The sequence below is a fragment of the Amblyomma americanum genome, chromosome 2, assembly GCF_052857255.1.
Source record: "Amblyomma americanum isolate KBUSLIRL-KWMA chromosome 2, ASM5285725v1, whole genome shotgun sequence".
NCBI classification, from domain to species: Eukaryota; Metazoa; Arthropoda; class Arachnida; order Ixodida; family Ixodidae; genus Amblyomma; species Amblyomma americanum.
Genome location: NC_135498.1, coordinates 6,893,460 through 6,916,711, shown reverse-complemented (window position 1 = coordinate 6,916,711; position 23,252 = coordinate 6,893,460). Strand labels below are relative to the sequence as shown.

Below are 23,252 nucleotides of genomic sequence, written 5' to 3'. Positions count from 1 at the left end.
CGTTGTTTCCATTCCTTCCTGTGCTTTTTTTTATTCCCTCACAACTCTTTCTAGTAGTTCTTGTTGCATCACCACTTATGAAAAGTCACTAACAGCCATTCTGCATGTGTGAGATGATAGCATATGAGAAAGAAAGAAAGAGAGCATGACGACATATCATGGGGCATGACAATTGTTGCATGTGCTGCACTTGGCCTAGTCACTGTATTGACAGTCCTGCATGGTTGGAATGCCAAGAAGAGAGAGAGATCCCGAGAGAGAGAGAGAATGGCATCTTGAAGAATGGCATCTTGTTTCCTGGTGCCTGCGATGAATCCTGCCTGCAACCCTCTTCCACTCTGAGGCCTCGCAAGCCCTTTGCTGCCCGGGAATGCAGTGTTCCTTCTTTGAGCATTTGTTGAGTTCTGGTGTTGTCTTTGGGCCCAATTTCTTTCATCGTTGCCCCTCATCCGCTGCGTCTGCTTTGTCAGGTGCCCTTTGTGGGTGGTCCACAGCCTCCAATGGGATCAGCTGCAAACACTGCAGCGGCCGCGGCTGTGGCCGCGGCCACCCTGCAGCAGCAGCAGCAGCAACAGGCTGCGGCAGCAGCAGCGGCAGCGGCCGCTGGCCCCAACCCAGCTCAGGTCACGCCCAAGACTAAGACAGCACTGGCGAACCTGCTCAACACGCGGCTCCAAGGCGTCGCCAGGGGTCCCGGCGACCTGGCCGGCGATGCCATGGGTGTCATGCGCCTCCCCACCCCAAGCAGCGAGGAACAGCAGCAGCAGGCACAGCACATCAGGGTCGGTGCATGCATCATCGTCACTCGGACACTTTCCTGGCAACTTGAAAATACTATGCCTGCACATACAACATTCCAAGTTCTGCACCAAGGGCTCGTCTCAAAGCTGTTTTTGTTCAAATGCGCATCTGGCAAGAGCAGTCGCCTTGTTCGCCCCATACGTGTTTGTAATAGCTGCTGCAGATTTCGGATGAAGACTTGGAGTGGCAAGTGCTGCTGCGAACACAGATGAATTTTTGAGGTTTTGAAGAGGCAAAGTGCATGTCCTCAGAAACTTTTTGCCTGGGTTCTTTTGCTATCAAAGTGCCAACAAGAACAGGAGCACTTGTTTTCCCAGCCCTTTCTGAGCTGCTTATTTCTCTGGCTGCAATTCCACACCACTGAGGCTGGTTCTTTCCTGGCCCTTTACTTTGTGCCTTCGCTGCAGAAGTAGTTATCTCTGCTGGTGGTTGGAACTGTTTTTCGTTCGTTTTCCTGCACTTACTTTAAGTCTTCCAGCAGTTGCGCAAGCCTGTTGATTTATGCGGTGTGTGGCATCTTCCCTCTGTGGCTTCTAGTTAGGACAAGTCAAGGGACTGCTTTCTCGATGGTGAAGTGCCCTTTGCAACTTGCCTAACTGCAGATATTATTTTTAGACCTTGTGTAGTAGATGCCATTGAGCAGATTCTGAAAAGCAGCCATTGCCGAGAAGTTCTTAACAGCACTTCTGTCTGTAGGGTCCCAGAAAACTTTTTTTGTTGCACATGTGGCCTGATCATGTGGTGGAAAGGTAGGGTGGGTGACTGGGTGAGGAAATAACTGTGGACAGCTGTGCACTCCCCTGGGCTTGCGCATCAGTGCTTGTTTTTGCGTGGCCGAATTAAAATATTCGGTTACAACATTCCGTATGAATCAGCGTCATGTCGGCAATGGGTAGATCATTGTTAATATATGTAATATTGTTAATATATTGTTAACTAAAAAAGAAATGTGATGGCTATTCTAGCAGGATTTTGCTATAAAGCAGACAGCATCGTCGGCCCAGTTGCATGGAACTTCAGTTGATGCAGACAGTATTCATACATGTTTGCTTCAGAGCAGCACAGAGTGTGTACTATTAAACTTTTCTGCACACACCAGTATTTGTGGGTGTCGGTATCCCACATCATCGTACTTTTCTCAACAACCTGAAGGGTATGATTCCTAGCTACCAGGCTTGCTAATATTTGGCTGTGATAGCCGGTTTCATAGCGTGTTTTTTGGAAGCTGTGTGAAAGTTATTATTGCCATGGAATTAATTGAAACAAAATGTTCTGCATGTGCGCCTCGGCGTTGCATTTTTTTTGCATTTATATTTCTGTATTTTTTTGCTGCCTATTAGGAAGCACCTATGATGAACCCCACCTCCTACCGGCCAGTTCGTGGGCCAGTGCCTCCACCCCAGCACTTGCCCAATGATGCTAGAAACTTTGGCACTGAGGTACAGGCAAATGCCAACGTGCCGGTTGAAGCTCACTTCTACGGACATGATCCGAGAACTCAAGGTAAGTATAATTTGTGTTCGGTATTCTGTTCATGTGTGCTGTTCATGTTTCTACAAGCTCCTAGAAAATGGACTGCATGAGTCAATTACAGTTATGTGCTTCAGCTGTCTTATCAGTTCCAGCAACATATTTCAGTAACCTTTATTTCTGGATGTAGCTTAATTCTGCACTTAGGTTCCGAACTCATTAGTGGGCTCGAACACGATGGCAATGAGTTGGAACAAGCTGTGGAGGTGTGCTGCATTGGATATGTAGGCATGTGTTTCTGCGCATGTACTGCATATTGATGCATTAACAGCTAATGTGGACACCAAGACTAAGGTTGAATATGAAATGCTTCATAAATTAGATACCCAGGCATACACACTAGGTTACCATTGCTCAATTGCACATTTTTTTTTAGGATATTATTTAGTAGGGGTGTGCAAATATTGAAATTTTTGAATACGAATCGAATATGAATATGAAGAAAAAAATGCCTTCAAATATCAAATTGAATATCGAATATCTGTTCAGCAAGAAAAAAAAATTTCAGAAAAAGATGCAGTCAAATGTTGTTGCTCTTATTTTTTTCTTTCTTTTTTTTCCAATATAGTGTATGTCTTTGCAACTGAAATAAATGAAGCTAGACTGACTCAGCATCTTGTAAAAAAAAAGGTACTACTTGATTAGACAACATTACAGTAAGCAACCTGTAATGTGGTCATGCAAAATGAAATCCATGAAATGACACGACTGGCAACTAAAAATAACATGATGGTTAATAAAACTTTTTACGGATTTCAAGGGACTGGAAGAAATGCCTGGATTATCCGAAGGTTGATTTAGGAAATTCCCCACGTCCCTGTGGAAAAAGAAAAGGCTGAAAATGTGAAAATGCAATGAAGCTTTATGAGGAAACTGCATCGCACAAACACCGAAAAGCCCATGGCGAGTGCACAGTTCCAGTGTGTTAAGAGAACAATGCGGACATAAGCGAGAGGAACGCACATCAGTGTCAGAATGTGAGACTGCTTTTAAAAAGGAAAATAAATTCAACAGCGACACGCCAGTCAGTGTGTGAAAGCGGCGTGGAATTAGGTTCGGACGACCGGAAAATTTTCTGGCCGGCAGCTGCCGTCACCCTGGGCTAGTGGTGAAGCTCAGAAACCGAAAGTATGCAGGCAGGCTATTTTTTTGCTTAGCAACAGGAGCTGTCCTGTCGTTGTCACATCTGCTATTAATTGCATTTAAGAGGTGCACGGGTTACAATACGCTATGCAATGTGTGGGATCTTTACACGATCGCTTGCCCTGCTGTGACATCTTCATTCGCCCCTTCCAGTTCCAAAGTTCCGCAATTGGCCTTTCCTGCATATCATAGCTTACCAAAACGCTATGACAGAGCTCATGCTAGGAAAGTTATGATGGTGACAAGACAATGCCATGGGTGTGGGTGTTAAGTACCATATTTACACAATTGTAAGTCGACTCGAATGTAAGTTGACCCCCCATATCGTCTGTCAGGAAAAAAAAAAAATCTATGAGGATGTTTAAGCTTTGCCTTTAAAAGTAGAATGTGATAACGCTATTGGGCTGCCGCCGCTTATCTACAGTTGCCATTGGCCGCCGCGCGCAGGGGGGTGGGGTGCCGGTTTTGCGCGTTGATGGAGCAGCTGTGAGCAGCCGCCCAAGGCCAGCACAAAGAGCGATCTGTCGGAGCCGGTGTAGACTGTGGTGACAATGGCGCCGGCTTTTCCGCCTCACGAGAGGCATGCCCGAGGACACATTCCAAAACGAAAATGCGTTAGTGACAGGACTACTCTTCCTCACTAGTGCTGCCGTCATCGTCGCAGCTGTGGTCTCACAGCACATTGTTCTAACGTCATCGTCCAGCAAAATCCCCCACTTCGCAAACAACTACAGCATGTCGTCGTCACGCGAAATCCCGCACTTTGCAAACAACCACACCAAGACATTGCGTGAAACAGCTGAAAATTTTGCCTTGCTGCAGCCACCACACTTGTATCACCCATTCCGAGACATCGAACTTGCGGCCTGGTGCGTAGCTGTCTGTTTCTTCAGCCTGAAGAATGGCAGCCATGTTGAATGTAGCCATGAACGAGCACTGGACGCTTACCAGACCCGGAGCACAAATGATGTTTGACGAAGCACTGCATTAAAAACTGGTCAAACGGGGCCGGCAGTCGTCAAATGCATCAAATAGAGCCAAAGAGAAACGACATGTGAGCAGCATCAGCTCTTCCATCAGCTACCGACACTGCCCGGAAGCACTGCTGTTCCGAGTGGCGGTGCCACCGCGACTGGAACAGCGGCTCTTCCTCAACTATCGACACTCCCTTGTGCGCCGTCTCCACCGAGTGTGCAGTTGAAAGTAGAAAAAGAAAAACCCTTCCGAAAAAGTGCATAGAATAGCCAAAGGCTACTTAGAGCCGTAGAGCAAACATGGGAAAATTGCAACCACGCTGTAGCATCCCTTATATAGACGCTTTACAGCACCGTATCATGGAGGCTGCCATCTTTGATCACGTAAGCACGCCGCCATTACATGCCTCCGGACTGCTCGGCGCACGACGAGGCGCGACGGCTGCCGCGTCTGATGGTTTGGTTCCGACAGACAGTGTTTCCGAAGAGTGGGAAGAAGACACTATGGCTTGACCAAAGATTCGAAGAACATGTGAGAACCCTAATTTGATCACTTGGGGCGTGGACTTCACATCGCTGAGCCAGCCAACAGATGGATTGCCTGATGCTTGTCTTTGGATCTGCAGAAGGTTTTGCTGAATGTTTTTTATTGATATTTTCTAAAACAGGAAGGTCTAATGCTCCTGCAGCAGCGCAGGTTGTTGTATTGTATACATGCATGCAGACACCGCTCTAAAACAGCTCACATGCACATCGTACGCATTTGTTTGCAACCTGTTAACGGTGCTTAGGAAAACTAAAATATTTTTACTGGTTTGTTAAACACAGAAAGACGACAAAAATATACACACAAATGCTAAGTGTCATGCTTGCAGTACCATGCATCAAGCAGCCTTCACGAGCTGGCGTGCAATCGTTTCGAAGTATTCCGCGATATAATTGTTATAGCGCACACACGGCAACACTTTCATGCTACACGAAGTTCATAATTATGTCAGGCTCACCTATGAAATTGTGGTACGCTCCACGCTCGATATGCGGACATGAAAATGCTCGAGGTCTCGTTGGTGGTAAGTAATCAGCTGCACTCTGAGCGCTCGCCTGCGGAGTCACTTTTAGTGACTGTCTTGCATGGACCGCAAAGAAGTGACAGCCATTCAGCACAGCAGCCATAACGCAAACGCTTTATTCCAAATGTGGTCCCCGAAAACCACGCTACTTAAAGCGAAGTTCAACAGCAGCACCAAGACGGCATACAATGCACGGATGGTAGGCGTCGTCCACGCACGGCTGTGAACTGCACAATCTACAGTAGTGGCATGTAGGAGCGTAAGTCATCCTTCATTTCTGTTCCTAATTCGGCCTCTGGCGCTGCTGGTACTATAATTGCTGCGCACCTTAACTTATGAGCAATGGGGTCTTGCTACACACGCAGGCGTAACTGCACAGCAACTGAAAGCACTAAGCGGCGGTTTCGGTGGCGGAACAGCTTCTTCATGCGGCTATGTTGTACAGTTACCCTCGCAGATTTCCCAAGATCGTAACCTTTTTTTCTATATTTGCTATATTGCTCTGGCGAACCTGTTTGTTGCGTTTGCCCATTCGGAAAGGGTGCATGGCGAACGGCCGTGAACAGGGGCAGTACTTCCTTGTGCAGTTTGGTTCCGTGAGGCTCGCAAACGATCGCATCCCACTCCTTCACTCTGTCACAATTCTTGCAATCCACAACACAGCACGTATTTCCCCTGCCTTTCCCCATCTTCACAGAAAGAACACTTCGGCAGCCACCCGCAGTGTTTTCATTACTGCGTTGAGGCGTACACGCAAGCGACTTACGAGGCCTGTAATGGCGCCATGTTCTGAGTGCGTCTGTGGTGCGGTCTGGTCTCAAACGGAAGAACTGAGCACTGTAAATGGTCTATATTGTTTGTCTCGTTTTATTTATGGTGCAATGCTTTGGTTTCGATAGAAAGTCAACCCCCGACTTCAGATTTTCACATTTTGAAAAATAGGTCGACTCACAATCGTGTAAATACGCTATGTAACATTGTATGGAAGGATAAAAAAAAACAGCGTGCTTTCCATTGTCATTGTTCGAAACGCGATCAGTCCACACGATACGCTAGGGAAGAGAGCGAACTGGATGCATTTGTATTGTTTTCCTGATGCTTTAAACTTGATCGTCAGATAATTTGCACAGATATTGTGGTTTTGCCATGGTCAAATTTATGAAAATCGGCGCAGTATACGATCGCTGGCAAATATTCGGGAATTTTTTAATGTTGAGAAATAATTCTCAAATATTAATTTCTTGAATACGAATATGAACCGAATATCAAACATATGCAATTCATATTTGAAATTTTGAATATTCACACACCCATATTATTTAGTGGTTTGTACTGCATACATTTGGATATACATTGCAAGAGAATGAACATCTTGGAAAATTGAAACATGCAATCATCCATCTGCTTTCAGTGCCTGTTGAGATGTGCCTGGTGGGCTGCGTGTTCTGCATTGTGGACTATGATAGGCTGTACGATGCTGCTACGATTTCAATGTGGAAGAAGGTAAGCTCTTATTATTCAAGTCGCTAGTACTTTAAACTGAGTGCAAATTTTTTATGAGTGTATCATATGCTGTTTTAACCCTGGGATGCTCAGGCATGGAAGATGCCCTATAAATGTTATCACCTCCCAGGTTTTCATCACTACTGGTCGCTTCATAGCAAAAGTGTAAAAAAAAAACAGATTTATTAAGAAGGAGATTATTAAAGTATAATTAAAGCTAGCTAATTTTGATGATTTCGGAATGTCTGAGGATGATAAAACTTCACAGATATGCACCAAATCAAGATCAGAATTTAAAACTACTTCACCTGTGAGGGCAGCCTTATGATCACGGCGCCGCCGCGATGGCTGAGTGGTTATGGCGCTGGACTGCTGGCCCGAAAGATGCGGGTTCCATTCCGGTCGCGGCGGTCGAATTTCGATGGAGGCGAAATTCTAGAGGCCCGTGTACTGTGCGATGTCAGTGCATGTTAAAGAATCCCAGGGGGTCGAAATTTCCGGAGTCCTTCACTACGACGTCCCTCAAAGCCTGAGTCGCTTTGGGACGTTAAACCCCCATAAACCATAAACCAAACCTTATGATCACGGTAGTTTGAGGCTGTTTAGCCGTTAGTGCTAGCCTTTACATGGATATTTCTTTCAGCAGGCCTCCCGCATGCGTCTCTGGCAACTCACGCTTTGACATTTCTTTGATACATTAAAACCTCTTTAGTATGTGCCCATTTCATAGGCTCAAAGTCATGGGCATTATAACTGTACCATAGAGTTGCACTATTTTTCTCCCGGTTAATACGATCCAGGATAACACGATTTCCCGGATACTACGGTTAATATTACAACAAATTCTGGTCGTAAACACATTTAGCGGCCAATAGCACATGTGCAAACATGCAAGCGGACGAAATGTCGGAGCATGCGACATGAGCTGGAACATAGTGACAGTTAACATTGTAGCTTCTCTGCAGTGCCATGATGCAGAGAGGTTAGGCGTGCACCCCCCCCCCCCCCCCCTTCTTAAAATGCTAAGAATCCGCCGAAAACACGCCATGGATAACTCACAGAAAAAAAACTTATTTGCGATTAAAGTGGCCCGTCTGCCCTCTCTTCGCCAGCAGCAATGGCGTATGCGCATCTTGCTTATGTTGCAACATAAGCCGCCTCGGCACGCCTGTTATGTCAACCATCTCATGGGTGACGGGGTCGACACACTCTTCTTAAGTTCTGGTTTTGCGGTCATCATCGTCCTCTTGTAAGGGTCCCGAGCACGCGTTCCGCCGTTGTTACCGCTGCTACCTCGTGATCGGCAGCGGGGCCACACCATCTGCCCCCCTCCCCTTACACTCCTTTCTTTCTCCGAGAGTGAGATGTGTCCAATCAGCAACCATTGAAAGGAAATCAGGCCTACTCTGCTCCTAGTATTTTCCCGCAGTAAGCGAGAGTACATGTCTTTTTGCACATACACATGCACATACGTGCATCGTCTGTGTGAGAAGCGAGGTTGTCAGATGTCAAGCGCGCAGCGAACTTCACAGCTGACGGGTGTGCTAACACTACTGACCTTTCCAGTCCTTTTACCAAGCTTTGGGCATCTGTAAACATGATAAACTCAGCACGCTGCCTTTGAACATAGGCTGCGCATCACATTCAATGCCAGTTTTAAGTGAGATAGCGAGCGCCGCGAGCGCCGCGGCCTGGCCTGACAGGCTGCCAAGGCTGCGCAGACGCTCATGGCAGCCTCACCAGTACTACCCGAGATGACGCGGTTGGCGGCGCCCTCCCCATTATGATTGTCATCGTATTTGCATCTGCCTGTGTGCTCTGTATGTATAAGTTGGGCGGCGCTTATGTCACATATGCGCTCCACTCAACCACTCCCACCCGCGATACAATTTTTTCTCAGGTTTGTTTCCAGCCAGCAATTAAATTTTGTTACACATTGAAATTGCAGCAGAATCTACTTCGTTATATTGAAGCTATAAATGCATGGTGTTCTATGGACACAATGTTATGAAAACTGGAATACTTCATTATATCGAAGATTTTGTTACGTTGAAGTTCATTACATCAAGGTTTAACTGTACTAGATGTGCAGACACTGACAACGTAAAGACAAGATTGGTCATGTTTAGTGTCATGAGGGAGTTTTGTGCTTATGTCTTGTTTGTAGATGAGCATTGTGCTTTAATCCTTCTGTCCTGTCATCATCCACCTGTCTGATGGCATTTTTTCTTTTTTTGCCATGATCAGTTGATTAGCTCATATACCAGTCATTTCTTTCTGCGATGTTGCTGTGTGTGTTTTCATCCTGCAGTGTATAGCTTTTTTTCTGTTGTTTGCGTATGTGTAACATGACATGATGTTGTGTGTTGGTATTGCCCAGGTCATAATGCAGCGCGGTGGTGAAGTGGAGGAGATGTACAGCCCTCGCTGTACACATGTCATCTGCGAGACACAGCGTAGTGTCATTGTCTCACAGGTCAGTCTCCACCTTTCCAGCAGAACAAAAATCTGGGCAAGTTGGCAGCCGCTCATCTTTGCAGCACAAAGCACACAGGTGGAAGAGGGGTTAAGCCATATACAGTAAAATCTCGTTACTACGAACATCAGATTAACGAAATTTTCAGATTTACGAATTTTTTTTTAATCCCCGCCAAAATGCCTATACTTTCAATGTAAAAAACTTTCAGTACTACGAATTTCAAATTACCGAATATTTCAGAATAACGTATGTAATTTAATCTCGCATTCGTCGCAAGACGCTTCGTTATTACGAAGTTCCGTCGAAGTTCCGTACCAAATCCCTGAAGCTGACGCCTGTCATCATCATCCGAAGCATCAGCTATGCGCTGGGGAACTCGTTGCAACGGATACAGCCCCAGCGGTATCGCCATCGCTTGAGTGTCGCGTTGAATGAATATAGGCTAGGCGGCGCAAGCTGCCGCCCGATACAAAGGGTAAGGCCATTATCATCCATCCAGCGTGTGGTCACATACTGCGCAGTAGTCTTAAGCGCAGTGTCACCACGTCGACAGCGAACGTTAGGATCTGCAAAGTTATCGGCGCTGTGATTGTGTTGTGCATTAGCTTTGCTGACAATGAGTTCTCCTGGCCCCCGCGTTAAATAGAAGCGACGACAGTTTTCGCTTAAAGAAAAAGCGGACATTCTGTCGCAGCTGCTGGAAAAAAGCAAGCAGACTTGTGCAGGGAGCTTGACATTACACCGTCAACAATGGCAACGATGCTCAAAGATTGGGACAAGATCATAAAACTACATCGAGAGTCGCCGCTGGCTCCCTCAAGAAAACGTTTGCGGCTGGGCAACTACCGTGGACAGCGACTTATGTGGACAGCGACTTTTGAATTATGTGGCTAGCGACAGCGCGGCGGCTACATCCGTGGAGCTCACCACCGAAGACATCGTGAATCAAGTGCGTGAGCAAGAAGAATGTAGTAGCGACGAAGACGATGTCGACACTGGATCAGTGCACGAAGAAGAGATTGTTTCCGGCTCGGATGTCCTAGTCTTTCTAGAGAAGACCCGATCATTCCTCGGGCGCTGCAAAGATGTCCCAGATGACGTGCACAGGAAGGTCGAGGATGTGGAGGCGTTCGTCCTGCAGCGCTTGTCGTCTTCTCGCCAGAACAAGATAACAGACTTCTTCAAGCAATAAATTGTAGTTAAACTGTGCCCAGCGTTATCGTTTATTATTTACTTACCAACACGTAAATCTCCTGCAAAGGTACGTAATTTTAGTTCTTGTGATGCATTACTGACATGAAAATAATGGTTTTTCAGTACTACGATATTTCAAAATAACGATTTAAATTCGGCGGTCCCGTGAAGTTTGTTGTAACGAGATTCTACTGTACACCTGTGCTTGTCTAGTGCTTTCTTCTGTCTTCACAACAAATCTTGGAGAACTCTTTCTTTAGAGGCTGACACAGTTAAAAAATGATGTCACACTGAGCAGATGAACTGCAATGCACAAAATTTGAGGCGCTTTTAATTGTTTCACATCAGTGAGTTTGTTTAGTCATGAGAATGTGGCCGTGAAGGGAATTACATTTCTTGTTTTTTGATTGAACCTTGAGCTACGCTGCGAGAACAGTGCGTGCCCCGAAAGTGTTCTCTCGGCGACGTACACATCGCGGCGAGTTTCTTCAGGCGGGAAGGCCAGCTCGAGTGTGGCAGGCGACGGACCGAGGGCAAGCAGAGCCTATGACAGCGGGAGCTCGCGCGATGCCTTCGCTGTCAATGTGAAAACTGTTGTGGCAGCGCGCTCGGTGGGGATGGGCTACGAGCAGTTAGTTCGATTTTCTGCAGTTTTTGGCCTGCAAAAGCCAATGCACCACAAATCATTTTCTGCAATCACCCGGAAAGTTCGTGATGCGGCAATGAGTGCCGTGTCCGAAAATCTTGCGCGGTCCAGACAGATCACACACAGTGAAGCAGGCGGCGATGAAATTGCCGTTATGTATGATGGCACATGGCACAAACGAGGCCATAAAAGCCACAATGGAATTGGAACTGTTGTGTCCCTTGACACTGGACTTTGTTTGGACTTTGAAGTCCTGTCCAACTTCTGCCTAGCGTGCAGCAGACACGAGGCCCTGCCAAATGAAGACATTTGGCAAGCTTTTCATGGCCCTGTATGCGAACGAAATGTTGATTGTTCATCTCATGCGATGGAAGCTGAAGCTGCAGTGCGGATATGGCGAAGGAGCCAATCCTACGACACACCATTGCAGTTTAAAAAATTCCTGAGTGATGGTGACTCGAAAGCCTACGCTGCTGTTGTCGAAGCAAATGTTTATGGTGGTGCCATTGAGAAAGAGGACTGCACCAATCATGTGGCGAAGCGCCTTGGGACTGCTCTTCGCAAGCTGAAAGAGCCACTCCCAAGAGGGGAGAAGCTGAAGGAACCTGCCATTCAGAGGTTGACAACTTATTATCAGGTGGCTATCACAAGCAACAGGGGCAGTGTGAAAGGAATGCACCAGGCGATTTGGGCTTCCTACTTTCATTCTTGCTCATCAGATGGTGCAAGCAGCCATAAATATTGCCCAGATGGACCAGCATCCTGGTGCAAGCATAGGCGTGCCGAAGCCTTAGGTGAAGCTGCACCAGCCCACACACCCCTGCTCACAAAAGCCCAGGGGAAAGCTATACTTCCCATATATAAGAGGCTTACCGATGAGAAGCTGCTGGCCCGCTGTGTTCAGGGTAAAACTCAGAATGCAGCAGAGTCACTAAATAGCAAAATATGGCTTCTCTGTCCTAAAACACGGTTTGCTTCGAGGTTTGTGGTGGAGATGGCCACTGCTTTGGCAGTTCTCTGGTTCAACAGAGGGCATTCTAGTTTTGAGCGTGTACTGGAAGAGCTGGGCGTGCTTCCACCTCAAGATTTAGTTGGACTAGGCTCATCAAGAGACAGCATGCGCCAGAAAAAGATGTCTGCCAAACAAACAGCAGAGTCGAGAGCGCGTCGGTGCATGCTGAGAAATAAGTCTCGTGCCGACAACTCTGCGTGCAAGCGCCGTGAGGGAGAAACCTATGGTGCTGGCTCATATTAGTGGCAGTGGCTGCTGAAGGAACAGTTTGACTCTTTTCTTGTGCAATTTTAATCACATTTCAGGCCTTCTTTTGTAAATAAACTCTAATTCTAACTTTCAAATTCGTTTTTCTCAAAATGCAATTTCTGGCACGTTTTTGACTTTGCCCACCTTGATTTTGGTACTTCTAGTGCTCGGATCTGGATGAAATTTTACCCACATTTTCTCTAAGGTGTGAGGAATACCGTTATCTTATTTAAATGTCAATATTATTTATATATATGTCACATATTTCAAGTAAACAGATATAGGGGTTGGGGTTATTGGAGACTTCCCAAGTACAAATTTTTCATGTGGATATGATATATTATGTGCTCTTCTTACTTAGTTTTTGGCATTCTATAGTGCATGTGGAAGAATATGAACCATGGGTGGTTCATAATTATGAAAGTTTAATGATGGAAAGAGGGGGGGGGGGGGGGGGGGGGGGCAAAAAGGCGTATATTTTGCACTTTGTCATAGCACAGAACAAAAACTATGAAACTTGCAATAAAACTAAATATATATTTGAAACCAGCATAAAAAACTCTATAAGGAGCCAGAGTTTCATTGCTCTAGTTTATGTATTTTAAAAAAAGTGTCTTCGGGTAGCATCTCCCCTTAAAGACAGTTGCTTGTCAAAACAGTAAATTTTTTCTTTACGAAAAAGTCCGTGATGGACGTGTTTCTGCAGCGCTGATCCGATGAGAGAGGTTTCCTGTTTATTTAAAGCAGAAGCGTGCTCTTCGCCGAGGCCCTTGGCATAGACAAGTTGTCTGAGGCTCTCTGTGTAGCCCATTGCTACAGGCGCGCTAATGGGTGCTGGCTCCGAAGTTTCACCCTCATCCGATTCCTCCGCATCACTCTCGTCCCGCACTTCAGAAACGATGCCCTCGTCCGTGCACGGTTCCGCGGTGTCAGTGTCGTCATCGACAGAAATAAAATCATTCCAACCAATGTCATGAACCCCCATGTCGGAGTCGGCAACGCGCTGCCACAAATTGCTGCCGCACTTGTCATCTTCCGAAGCATCGGGCTCGGCATCAGACACTCGACGAAGCCGGCCTTGCGGAAGCAGTTCCGCTCGCCAGTGGCCATCACCTCCACACAGGCCGCTTTCATCACCTCTACCACTGAATACAATGGAAATGGGCACAGTGTTCCCGTCCGCCATCCCGAATTAAAACCAGGGCCCGAGATTTGAACGAAGCCAACGAATCATCCGCACCGCAACAAGAGTGACAAAAGCCCGCGATGGGGTAGACGTGCAACGCACACAGGCGGCATACAAGCCAATCAAGCTAAAGATACAGACGCACAGCGCTAGCGGAGAGACCAATGAGGGGCGTCCATGAGCGTGAGTGCAGCCACCTCTTGGCTCCCACATAAGGCCTGCTTCACAGAGCGTGGCCTCCGCGATCGGCACCGGCGGCGGCGCGGTTGATCGTGGAGGCCATGTGCGGATTTGCAAGAGAGTGAGGAGAGGAAAGCGGAGTTGCGAGGAGGGGCTGGAGGGCGATCTTGGAAGGTGCGTCGGCGGGGAAAGGGTAGCTTGCTTGGGAGCGGCACGAGATGGGGCAGGCATTTCTCTTGGCATAAGGCTCGGCCCAAAAACATACCGCACGCCGGGTGCACAACGGGTCGGAGGCAGGTTATCTCGCATCGCGGCGCCGAGTTTACGCCGTCCGTTCGCTGTAACTGATCAGTAGGGCTTAATGACGTTCGTTACACGTGTGATTTTGTGCCATTGAAACAATGTATATTTTGATGGTCGCGCAGGTCTCGTTCATTGTAAGCGAAAGTTCGTCTTAAGTAGGGCCATTATATGTGGGCTCAACTGTATAGGGAACCTGCACTGCCCAGGTGGCATTGCAATTGTTCCATTCGGTGTCTAAGAACTGCTGTTGTCAGCCGCTTGGGCCGCTACAAACGCGAGAGCACATTCTGAACGATTAAAGGCCCGCGTTTGAGGGATAGCTTTCATTGCCTAGCTTCTCTCGGCGTGGCCCAGATAGCCGACGCACGCCATGTTTGGCTTCCAGAGAGTGCAGAAGCTCATGCCAATAAGCGCATTAAGGCGGCGTGGTGGAGTGGAAAAGCACACACGAGTGCACCAAAAACTTTTTGCTTCTCTTGCTAGGCCGTGTTTTACGGTGCTGCAATTGACATGGCAATCTTCAACGCAGGTTTCCTATTTAACGACACACAACTTAAATTTTGCATCATAGCTTCTTCACCTTGCAGGTACCATCATGTTGAGCAAGAACAATGCACGACACGCGTGAAGCCGTACGGATGAGATGCCGAAATGGAAACTTTTGAGAATATGATGAGACTAGATGACATGACATCAAAGAACGCAATAAGGGTAAAATTATCATCCTGCCTACCTAGAACTTGAGTTATAGGATTTTTAAGTTGCCACTTCAGAAGCAGGGATACAAGTTCTTCTTCCCGCTTCTGAAGTGGCGGTTTCACTTGACTCCTATTATAGGCAGGATGATAATTTTATTGCTATTGCATTGCTTGGTGTCGACAAACCGATGGCGTGCATTTCAGGGGGGAGCCTGGTCTTGAAAACTAAATTTTGGTAATGTAGTCACAGTTATGAAATCTTCAGGGAACGTGTATTTTTGCCTGCAAATTCTAGCTATGTCATTTAATTTCATGTAAAACAATTCCTTGAGCGCTTATGTAATCGTTATGCAATTTTTTGTGAACAGCTTTCGAGAAAATTTTATGCAGGAAACTTGCTGAAATGTATGTTATGGATTCTCTTGACAATAAAGGAATGAAATAAGGGTAAAATTTAGGGGTGCGCGAATATTGAAATTTTCGAATACGAATCGAATACGAATATGAAGGAAAAATGGCTTCGAATATCGAATCGAATATCTGCTCAATACAAAAAAAATTTCAGAAAATGATGAGCAAGCAAATATTGTTGCCCTTGTTTTTTTCAAAATAGTGTATGGTCTTTGCAACTAAAATAAACAAAACTAGACTGCCTCAGTACCATATAAAAAAACATGATGTGCACAGAAATATATACTACTTGATTAGACAGCATAACAGTATCTAAACTATAATGAGGTCATGCAAAACAAAATCCATAAAATGACGACTGGCAACAAAAAAATAACATGACTATTAAACCTCATCCATTCAGAGTTCAAGAAACCGAAAGAAATGCCCGGTTCATCCGAAGGCCTCTGTAATAAAATTGCCCCCCCCCCCCCCCCGAAAAAAAAATGCTGCCGAAAATGCTGAAGATGCAATAAGGCCTTATGAGGCGGCTCCATTGCGCTAACGCCTGTAAGCCTGTGACGAGCCACCCGTTTTGGAGTGCTGGAAGAACAACACAAATGGAAGCAAGGGGCCGGGGAACACACACTGGCCTGGCGCCGGAGCGGCGAGGCGGTTTCTAAAATGGAAAAAGAAATAAGCCGCGCGGAGCTGGGATTGGAATATCGGCGAATGCGCGGGCCGACATTTGAAGTTGCCGCGAAGCAGCGGTGAAGCTCAGAAACCAAAACTACGCAGCCAGGCTTTTTTTTTTTTTTTGCCCTAGCGACAGAGGCCTTCCGATTGTTGCCACGCCTGCCGTTACGCCCGCTAAAGAGGTGTGCAGGTTACAATGCACCATGCAATAGGCGAGATTTTAACAGGATCGCTTGCCCTATTGTGTCTGTCTACTCGACGCGCCCCTTCAGGAGGCTCCCGCAGCATTCCGCAAGTAGGCTTTCCCGCATAGCGTAGTTTACAAAACGGGATGGCGGTAGTCACGCTCGGAGAGTTATGAAGGCGACAGGACGCATTCTTCGGATGTGGGCATTAAATATGTAACGTATTACCGAAGGATTAAAAAAAAAGCGCGATTGCTCGAAGCGGGCCGTCGGCCATCTTGTTCGCAGCACGGGTGATATGTGGGAAAGCCTACTTGGGGAAAATCTCACGAGGTGAAGCCTTGCGGCGTCGGGATGCGGTCGGTCCGCGTGATAAACAGCGGAGAAGGAAGCGGATAGGACCTCTGTATTGTTTTCCTGGAATTTTAACTCGATTATCGGCTAATTTGCCCAGATGTTGTGGTTTTGCCACGGTGGAATTTATGAAAGTATGCGCAGTATACGATCGCTGGCGATTTATTCAGGAATTTTTGAATATTCGGAAATTCACAAATATCAATTTTCGAATACGAATACAAATCGAATATCAACATATTCGATTCGTATTCGAATATTCGCACACCCCTAGTAAAATTATCATCCTGCGTATCATAGAACTTGAGTTATGTGGTATTGAAGCTGACGCTTTAGAAACAGGAATACAAACTTTTCTGCGCATTTGTGAAGTGACAACTTCGAAACCCTATAACTCAGTAGAATCGATTAAAACAAAAGTTGTGTGGAGTTGTCCTCAGTGTCCTTGCAGTGCTCCTGCCTTGTTTATCTGCTTGTTTTATAGTGTTGAGCTGCAGGATGCTGCCACTGTTTGTTGTCTGGGCTCTCATCTCTCATTGCGTCCTACACATTGGTGTGCCGCGCAGTGTTTTCTGCTGCCAGCTTTCATTTGTTGGCCCCGTGTGTTTGCTCTTGCACTCTCCAGGCATTGCGGGAGAATAAACGGTGTGTCACAATCTTCTGGCTCAATGATGTGCTGTTGAAGAAGAAGCTGCAGGCCCCCTGGCATGCCTTGCACTTTCCATCACCTTACTCGGACAATAAGCCATGCAAGAACCAGGTTGGTGCAATGCCATTTCTCTGACTGTATTTGTCGCTTCTGTTAGCACACATTTTGAGTTGAAATTTAAAATTCCCTCTTGGAGGCAGTGCGGAAAGATGGAGCTCGGGTTGAAGAAACGCCCTTGCAAAGCATTGCAACTTGTGCAGCACTTTGTGTGTTTTTGTGTTTCTTTGAGCTTATGTGATACGATTATGATCATGCGCTGTTTTTCAGATTGCTTTCTTGCCAGCTAGCCCTTTGGTCTGTTTTAATTTTGAGGAATCAATTTAGTTTTTCGTTGAATTTTAAGAATCACCTGGAAGATTTTGTTGTCGAGTCACAGTGTAGCACCTAAATCTTAAGTAATCTCAAATATCGTTCAACCTGGCAGCCTTCTGGCAACGGCCTCTAGATCATCATGCATAAAAGCCCTCCGAAGTTTTCCCTTTCACTTGCCATTGCTGTTGTGTTGAAATTTGCACATGCACGAGCAATACGTAACGTTCCATTCATTTGGCACTTGGCCAGCCATGCAGAATTTCACGCATGCACTGATCTGTCATCCTCAACATGGCTCAATGCAAAACTTTGTCATGCTCCAATAAATGATGATAGTTCAATGCCTCTCGGTAAATCACTCGAGTGTGCAGCAAGCAGACTAGGGGTTTGCAGATCAGGCACAATGATGTGCTAGAAATTGCACGGTGGAAAAATCCTTATTTTTGCATCACTGGATTCCAAAATGGCTTGTGTCCTGGTTCAAGTCTATGCTAAGGCTATTGAGAGAATTTGTGTGCATTTCCTTGAAGTTGAATTTCAAGCAAGAAATTGGTTTTGCCTTATGGCCATTCTTTCGCAGCTCGTCTGCACCAGTGGCTTCGACTCTGAGGAAAGAGTGCGGCTGAAGGAGATGGTTCTGTCGACTGGCGCCAAGTACACCATTTACATGACGCGCGTCAACTCATTGCTCATCACTAAGAAGTGAGTGGCCGAGGAATCCTCTATTTACTGGCCCAATTCACTGTGCTTGCTGTACATGCACATGGTTTTTGCAGTGGTTGTTACCACTGAACCTGAATGTGCAGCAAGCTTGTATCAAGTTTCAAAGACAGCTGTGTTATGGGTTTCACTGGTGCTGTTCATCGTGGTTTTTCTTGGCTTACATGCTGAGGTAGTTTTTGCATCTTTGCTTCCGCTCGCTGTGAACGTGCTAAAAGAAGGCAGCTGGCAATGTGTGTCTTGCAAACTGGGCAGTTGCTGTCCGGTGTCTAAAATAAAAAAATGTCTGTAGCCTTTATGTCCATGGCATTCATGGCACCACTTGAGCGCTCCTCATGGTAAGTAGGTAGGCCAAAATTTCAGTATTCAACCTTGTGTACAGCATATGGTACACACAACCTTGAACAGGAGTGTACAGCATGCAACATTGGCATGAATATTTTTAGCCACAATGCAATTTTTAGCCACAATTGCCTTTTCTTCAAATCCTTTACTGTATACCTAAATTCCTGTTTTGAAGCATATTGCCACAAAGGTTATGAAACAAATCTACATTGTCGCTGTTGTTTCTGAATGTGGATGCTCAAAAGTGAGTCCAGCTGTGTGCCAGGGTTGTCTTGATCTGTTGGAAACGGGCGGAAGTAATGCAGTAGAATCTTGATGATGCCTTACCGGTTTATACGAATTTCGGCATGATACGAATTTGAGAAATTCCCTGGCCAGAGTGTATTAAGTACTATGGGCAGAATTTCGAATGTTCCAAACACTCATGCGCCACTATGAATGATATGAGCAAGCGAGCCACAACTACACCCTCCAGCACTATAGCTGCCCGCATGTCGTCCATGTCGCGATCACCAGTCGCGTGCTTTATGCACCGCGAGTAGCTGAGCGGTGGCACACGGCCCTTACATCGCTGGCGTTGCAATCGCCATTCACATAGTATGCACCATCAGCCATTAACAGATCTGTATAAATGCATTTCCAATGCTTCTGCTTGCAGATTTTGTTAGCTTTGATTGATACGAATTTCAGATGAAATGAATATTTTTCAGGACCTCGTGAGTTTTGTATCATTGAGCTTGTACTGTTTGCTACAGGAGCACAACGAAAGTCTTTCTTTCCAGCAGATGGCGGCACCTATCGAGTCAGATGGCTTGGCTGACTTCATTTCTGGGTAGGCTTGCAGACAAAACCTAATATTTGCTGCAGACACCAGTCAAGTTTAAAAACATGTTATTAAGCGATGTATTCTGCAAATTCCCATCTCTGCTTGAGACGTAGGCTGGATAAACCAAAGGTGTACGTGAAAGCATTTTTAAAGGTGATGCAGTTATCATATGCCACTAGAGTGAGCCTCTGGTTTTTAATCATTACAGTCGCAATTTTCATTCCTATGTTTGGCTATCTCCTACACCTGGTTTTCAGGAGCCAGCAGGCATAAGCATACCCATAAGCTACTGGCCTCAGCTCTTTGCAGGGCTCTGTGGCTTTCAAGCAGCCTGAAGCACTTTGCTTGAAACAACTCATGGAACTTATAATATTGAAGCAGTCAGCATTCCACTTCTCTCTTTCTTCTTAGTGGTAATAGTATTAATAATAATACGGGGGCTGTGCCATATTGATTTGCGCTTTTGTATCACCCGCACCGCATGAACCACAATATTTTTTGTTGCGCCTGCCATTAATAGTGAGGACTGTGTTCCACCACCAAGTGGCAGCGCGAGATGCAAGCGTCCGTTTTGTGGTTGCCAGTGCACTTTCTTCCTGTGCCTCTCAGCCGAATCACGAGCGACTTGTGGCAGTGTGTGTGTGGAGAACAGGCAGCATCCTGAAGAACCGTGTTCTGCTCGGTGGAAGGCTGAAAAGCAGGCTGCACGCCAGCAGCGAAGAAGACCAGCGCTGGACAGCCACGACTGTGTTGACGTTCGCCAACGTCACAAGGGTGGAAGTCAGGGCTGGCAGGCTTCCACCCAGTAGATACTGCCTGCTGTCCACTCGGCTACTGATATACATGGGAAGAAAATGTGCTGGAAACCTCGGAATAGATTCCTCCAACTCGTGCAGCCATCTTGGTGGTGGAACAGTGAACTCTTAAAGATGAATATGCAGTAATTTGATAATTAGAAAACATGCTTTGAGTGGCAGTTGGGAATTAGGCATGCTGCCAACTGGTGGTCTTCTTCACAAAGTGCCTCACGCAAAGGATGCTCCTTTTGCACTGTTCCTATTTCTAGTACACTAGTGAAACGCTTGTGTTTTGTGTGCAGGAAGGACGGCGCTAAGTACCAGAAAGCTCAGGAGTGGGGCATCAGCACGGTGAATGTGCAGTGGCTGCAGGACGTGATGCTGGGCCACTATGAGGCGCTGCGGCTGCCCACCGCCCCTAAATACCAGCAGTACGAGGAGACACGTCTCGACTACAGCCTCGTGCCACACCTCATGGGTGAGGCACCTGATTTTGAGACGGCACACGCAGTCGATACTTGTTAATTTGAACTTGAAAGGTAATGTTGGTCGCGCCAAAGTTTCAGTCTGAATAATCCAGAGGTTCAAACCGGGCAAGTTTAGATTAACAAGAGTCCACTTTGTTATGGACAAAAAAGATCTGCGTGTGCTCACGCACAGGCACACGCATACACACGGACCTCTGAGTGGATGTGCAGATCTGTATCATTCATTTTATATCACTGTTAATCTCCCTTCAAGGCATAACATCTAACTGAATTTTTTGCATGTTATGTCACTGCAGTGCACCAGTCGACTTTTGCACATTTGTTGTTGAGGCGTACGTGAGCCCTGAATAGGCATGCTTTATTTCATATTGTTATGTGACGGCAGGCTGTGAAGACAAGACTACATGAGAGACTGCGATGGAATGGTTTAATGGCGGTGGGCCTACTGCGAGCGCTCCGTGCCGCTCCACTGCCCACTTTGTCGTCTTCTAGTCTGTGACACTGGGCCTCTTCGATTAACCACGCTCGTGCAGCCCGCTGGCTACCAGCAAGTTCGCCCCTGACAGAAAACGGCATCATGGTCACATGGTCTGGCGGCCACCAGAACCAGCCTGCCGGCAATCACGGCGGCAAGCTATACACGGATCACGGAGGGAGGGCATATGCTCTCCGTAGCTTCGCGTCCTGGTGCATATCGTTGCTGCGCATGCGTACGGCAGAAATAGGCTGATTGAGATCGAAAACGACCTGAAGTTATTGAGGGCTGCCGCAGACTGCAAAACAAACAGCTGATCGTGCTTGCACCAGTACACATCGGCGATGGCAACGCTAGCGTGTGCCTTCGGTGCACAGTGTGCTGCGTAAGCTTCGGGAAATCCTCAAAAGGATGCGATGAGCAATCGCAATCTAACATCTTTCAGTTGACACCATGTCGGAGGAAAAAACTGCCCATGCGTTGCTCATCAGATGACATGCCGTACTCTCGGATTATCCCCTGTATGTTTACTACGCAGTAAATATGACTGGTATGACCGCAGACTATCGACACTGCACATTGCATGAAGAACCGCGGTCCTTCTAGTCCATATAAAAATGGCCGCACGCGCATTCCGCTATTATACCACCTCTCCGTCGTCTACAAGTAGCCCAAGCGCTGCCAGCACAAAATTGTCCTGGCGAGTCTGGCTGCCCACTGGCAGCCCGAAACCGCCCAGCCAGAGAAAAACGGCCGCATTCTGGGCAGCCACCGGAAGTGCGCGGGGCAGCCCGAGAAAATCGAGCACCTGGCTGTGCACTCTGGCAGCCAGCGGGCTGCCAGAGGCGGATAATCAAAGAGGCCCACTACCCGGGGCTGCCGAGCGATCATCCCAATCACGCGAACTAGAAGAACGGCCGTGAAGATGAAACGCAGGACGTGGCGATGGGCGTGACAGGAGGGATGAACACAGAAGAGAAGAATGTGCAGAGCTTGCCGTCACAATGAAAGAGATGAGCAGATGACGATCGGATGAGCGCTGGTCAAGGAAGCTGCCAGGTCGTAGCTAGGTTACCTCGAGCCAATGGCCAAGGCCCATGAACACCGAACGGCATGGGCAGGGGCTGTGTTTGAATATGTTGGCGGCTTCGTGGGTCGGTGGCGTCATAGGTTCGATTTGCAGCGGCGTAGTCAAGTTGCGTCTTCTGGTCGGGGCGGGGGATGGGGCTGGGGTGAATGGCGTGGTCAGTTCTGGTCTGGCGGGCTGGGGCACTGCCGGGTGGTGCAGACAGGAACACACAACCCACGACCACGGCACATGCAGGACGCTGAAGCTTCAGGACCAGGATGGGGATGAACTCCGCACCTCACACCAAATGTTACGCGACGGCAGGCCGGTGAAGACAGGACTACATGAGAGATGGCGAAGGAATAATTTAGCGCGAGCGCTCCGTGCCGCGCCACTGCCCACTTTGTCATCTTCTAGTCCGTGACAATATATTATTCAACATGATCAAGCACACAACATCTTGCTGATTACTGATAACTAGAGATGTGTGAATATTGAAATTTTCGAATCCGAATTGAATACGAATATGACGAAAAAATGGCCTTGAGTATCAAATGGAATATCGAATATCTGTTCAGTAAGAAACAGATATTTCAGAAAAAGATACAGGTAAATGGTATTGTCCTTTTTTTTTTTAGTGTATGGCATTTGCAAATGAAATGAAAACTAGACTGACTCAGCACCACATAAAAAACATGATATGCTCAGAAATGCATTCTACTTTATTAGACAGCATAACAGAATGCAACCTGTAATGTGGCATGCAAAATGAAGCCTATGAAGTGACACATGACTGGCAACTGAAATTAACACGGTGGCCAGTAAAACCTTATTAATTCGGATTTCAAGAGATTGGAAGAAATTGCCGAATTATCTGACAGTCAATTTATAAAATGCCCTGCGTCTGGGACAAAAAAA

The 23,252-nt window shown here is 46.8% G+C and overlaps 2 protein-coding genes across 7 annotated transcripts in view; both read left to right on the top strand.

Annotated features, from left to right (window-relative positions):
* LOC144120484 (uncharacterized) overlaps positions 1 to 23,252 on the top strand; it is an 82,468-nt gene that overhangs the window by 31,657 nt on the left and 27,559 nt on the right. For 3 of the 6 annotated variants that reach the window (XM_077652918.1, XM_077652919.1, XM_077652917.1), the window contains exons 12-18: positions 471 to 782; positions 2,142 to 2,304; positions 6,930 to 7,021; positions 9,402 to 9,497; positions 17,219 to 17,353; positions 18,195 to 18,316; positions 20,605 to 20,780. In XM_077652918.1, coding sequence (XP_077509044.1) covers positions 471 to 782; positions 2,142 to 2,304; positions 6,930 to 7,021; positions 9,402 to 9,497; positions 17,219 to 17,353; positions 18,195 to 18,316; positions 20,605 to 20,780 — 1,096 coding nt within the window. The remainder of the gene's footprint in view (positions 1 to 470; positions 783 to 2,141; positions 2,305 to 6,929; positions 7,022 to 9,401; positions 9,498 to 17,218; positions 17,354 to 18,194; positions 18,317 to 20,604; positions 20,781 to 23,252) is intronic. The other 3 variants (XM_077652922.1, XM_077652921.1, XM_077652920.1) reach the window with 1 other exon arrangement.
* LOC144120487 (uncharacterized) lies at positions 11,116 to 12,733 on the top strand. The gene has a single exon (XM_077652929.1). It carries the CDS (start codon positions 11,312 to 11,314, stop codon positions 12,593 to 12,595), a length of 1,284 nt encoding a protein of 427 aa, XP_077509055.1. The 5' UTR covers positions 11,116 to 11,311; the 3' UTR covers positions 12,596 to 12,733.

Excerpts from the sequence above, each read along its gene's own strand:
- LOC144120487 (XM_077652929.1), top strand. The coding sequence starts at position 11,312 with ATGGGCTACGAGCAGTTAGTTCGATTTTCTGCAGTTTTTGGCCTGCAA.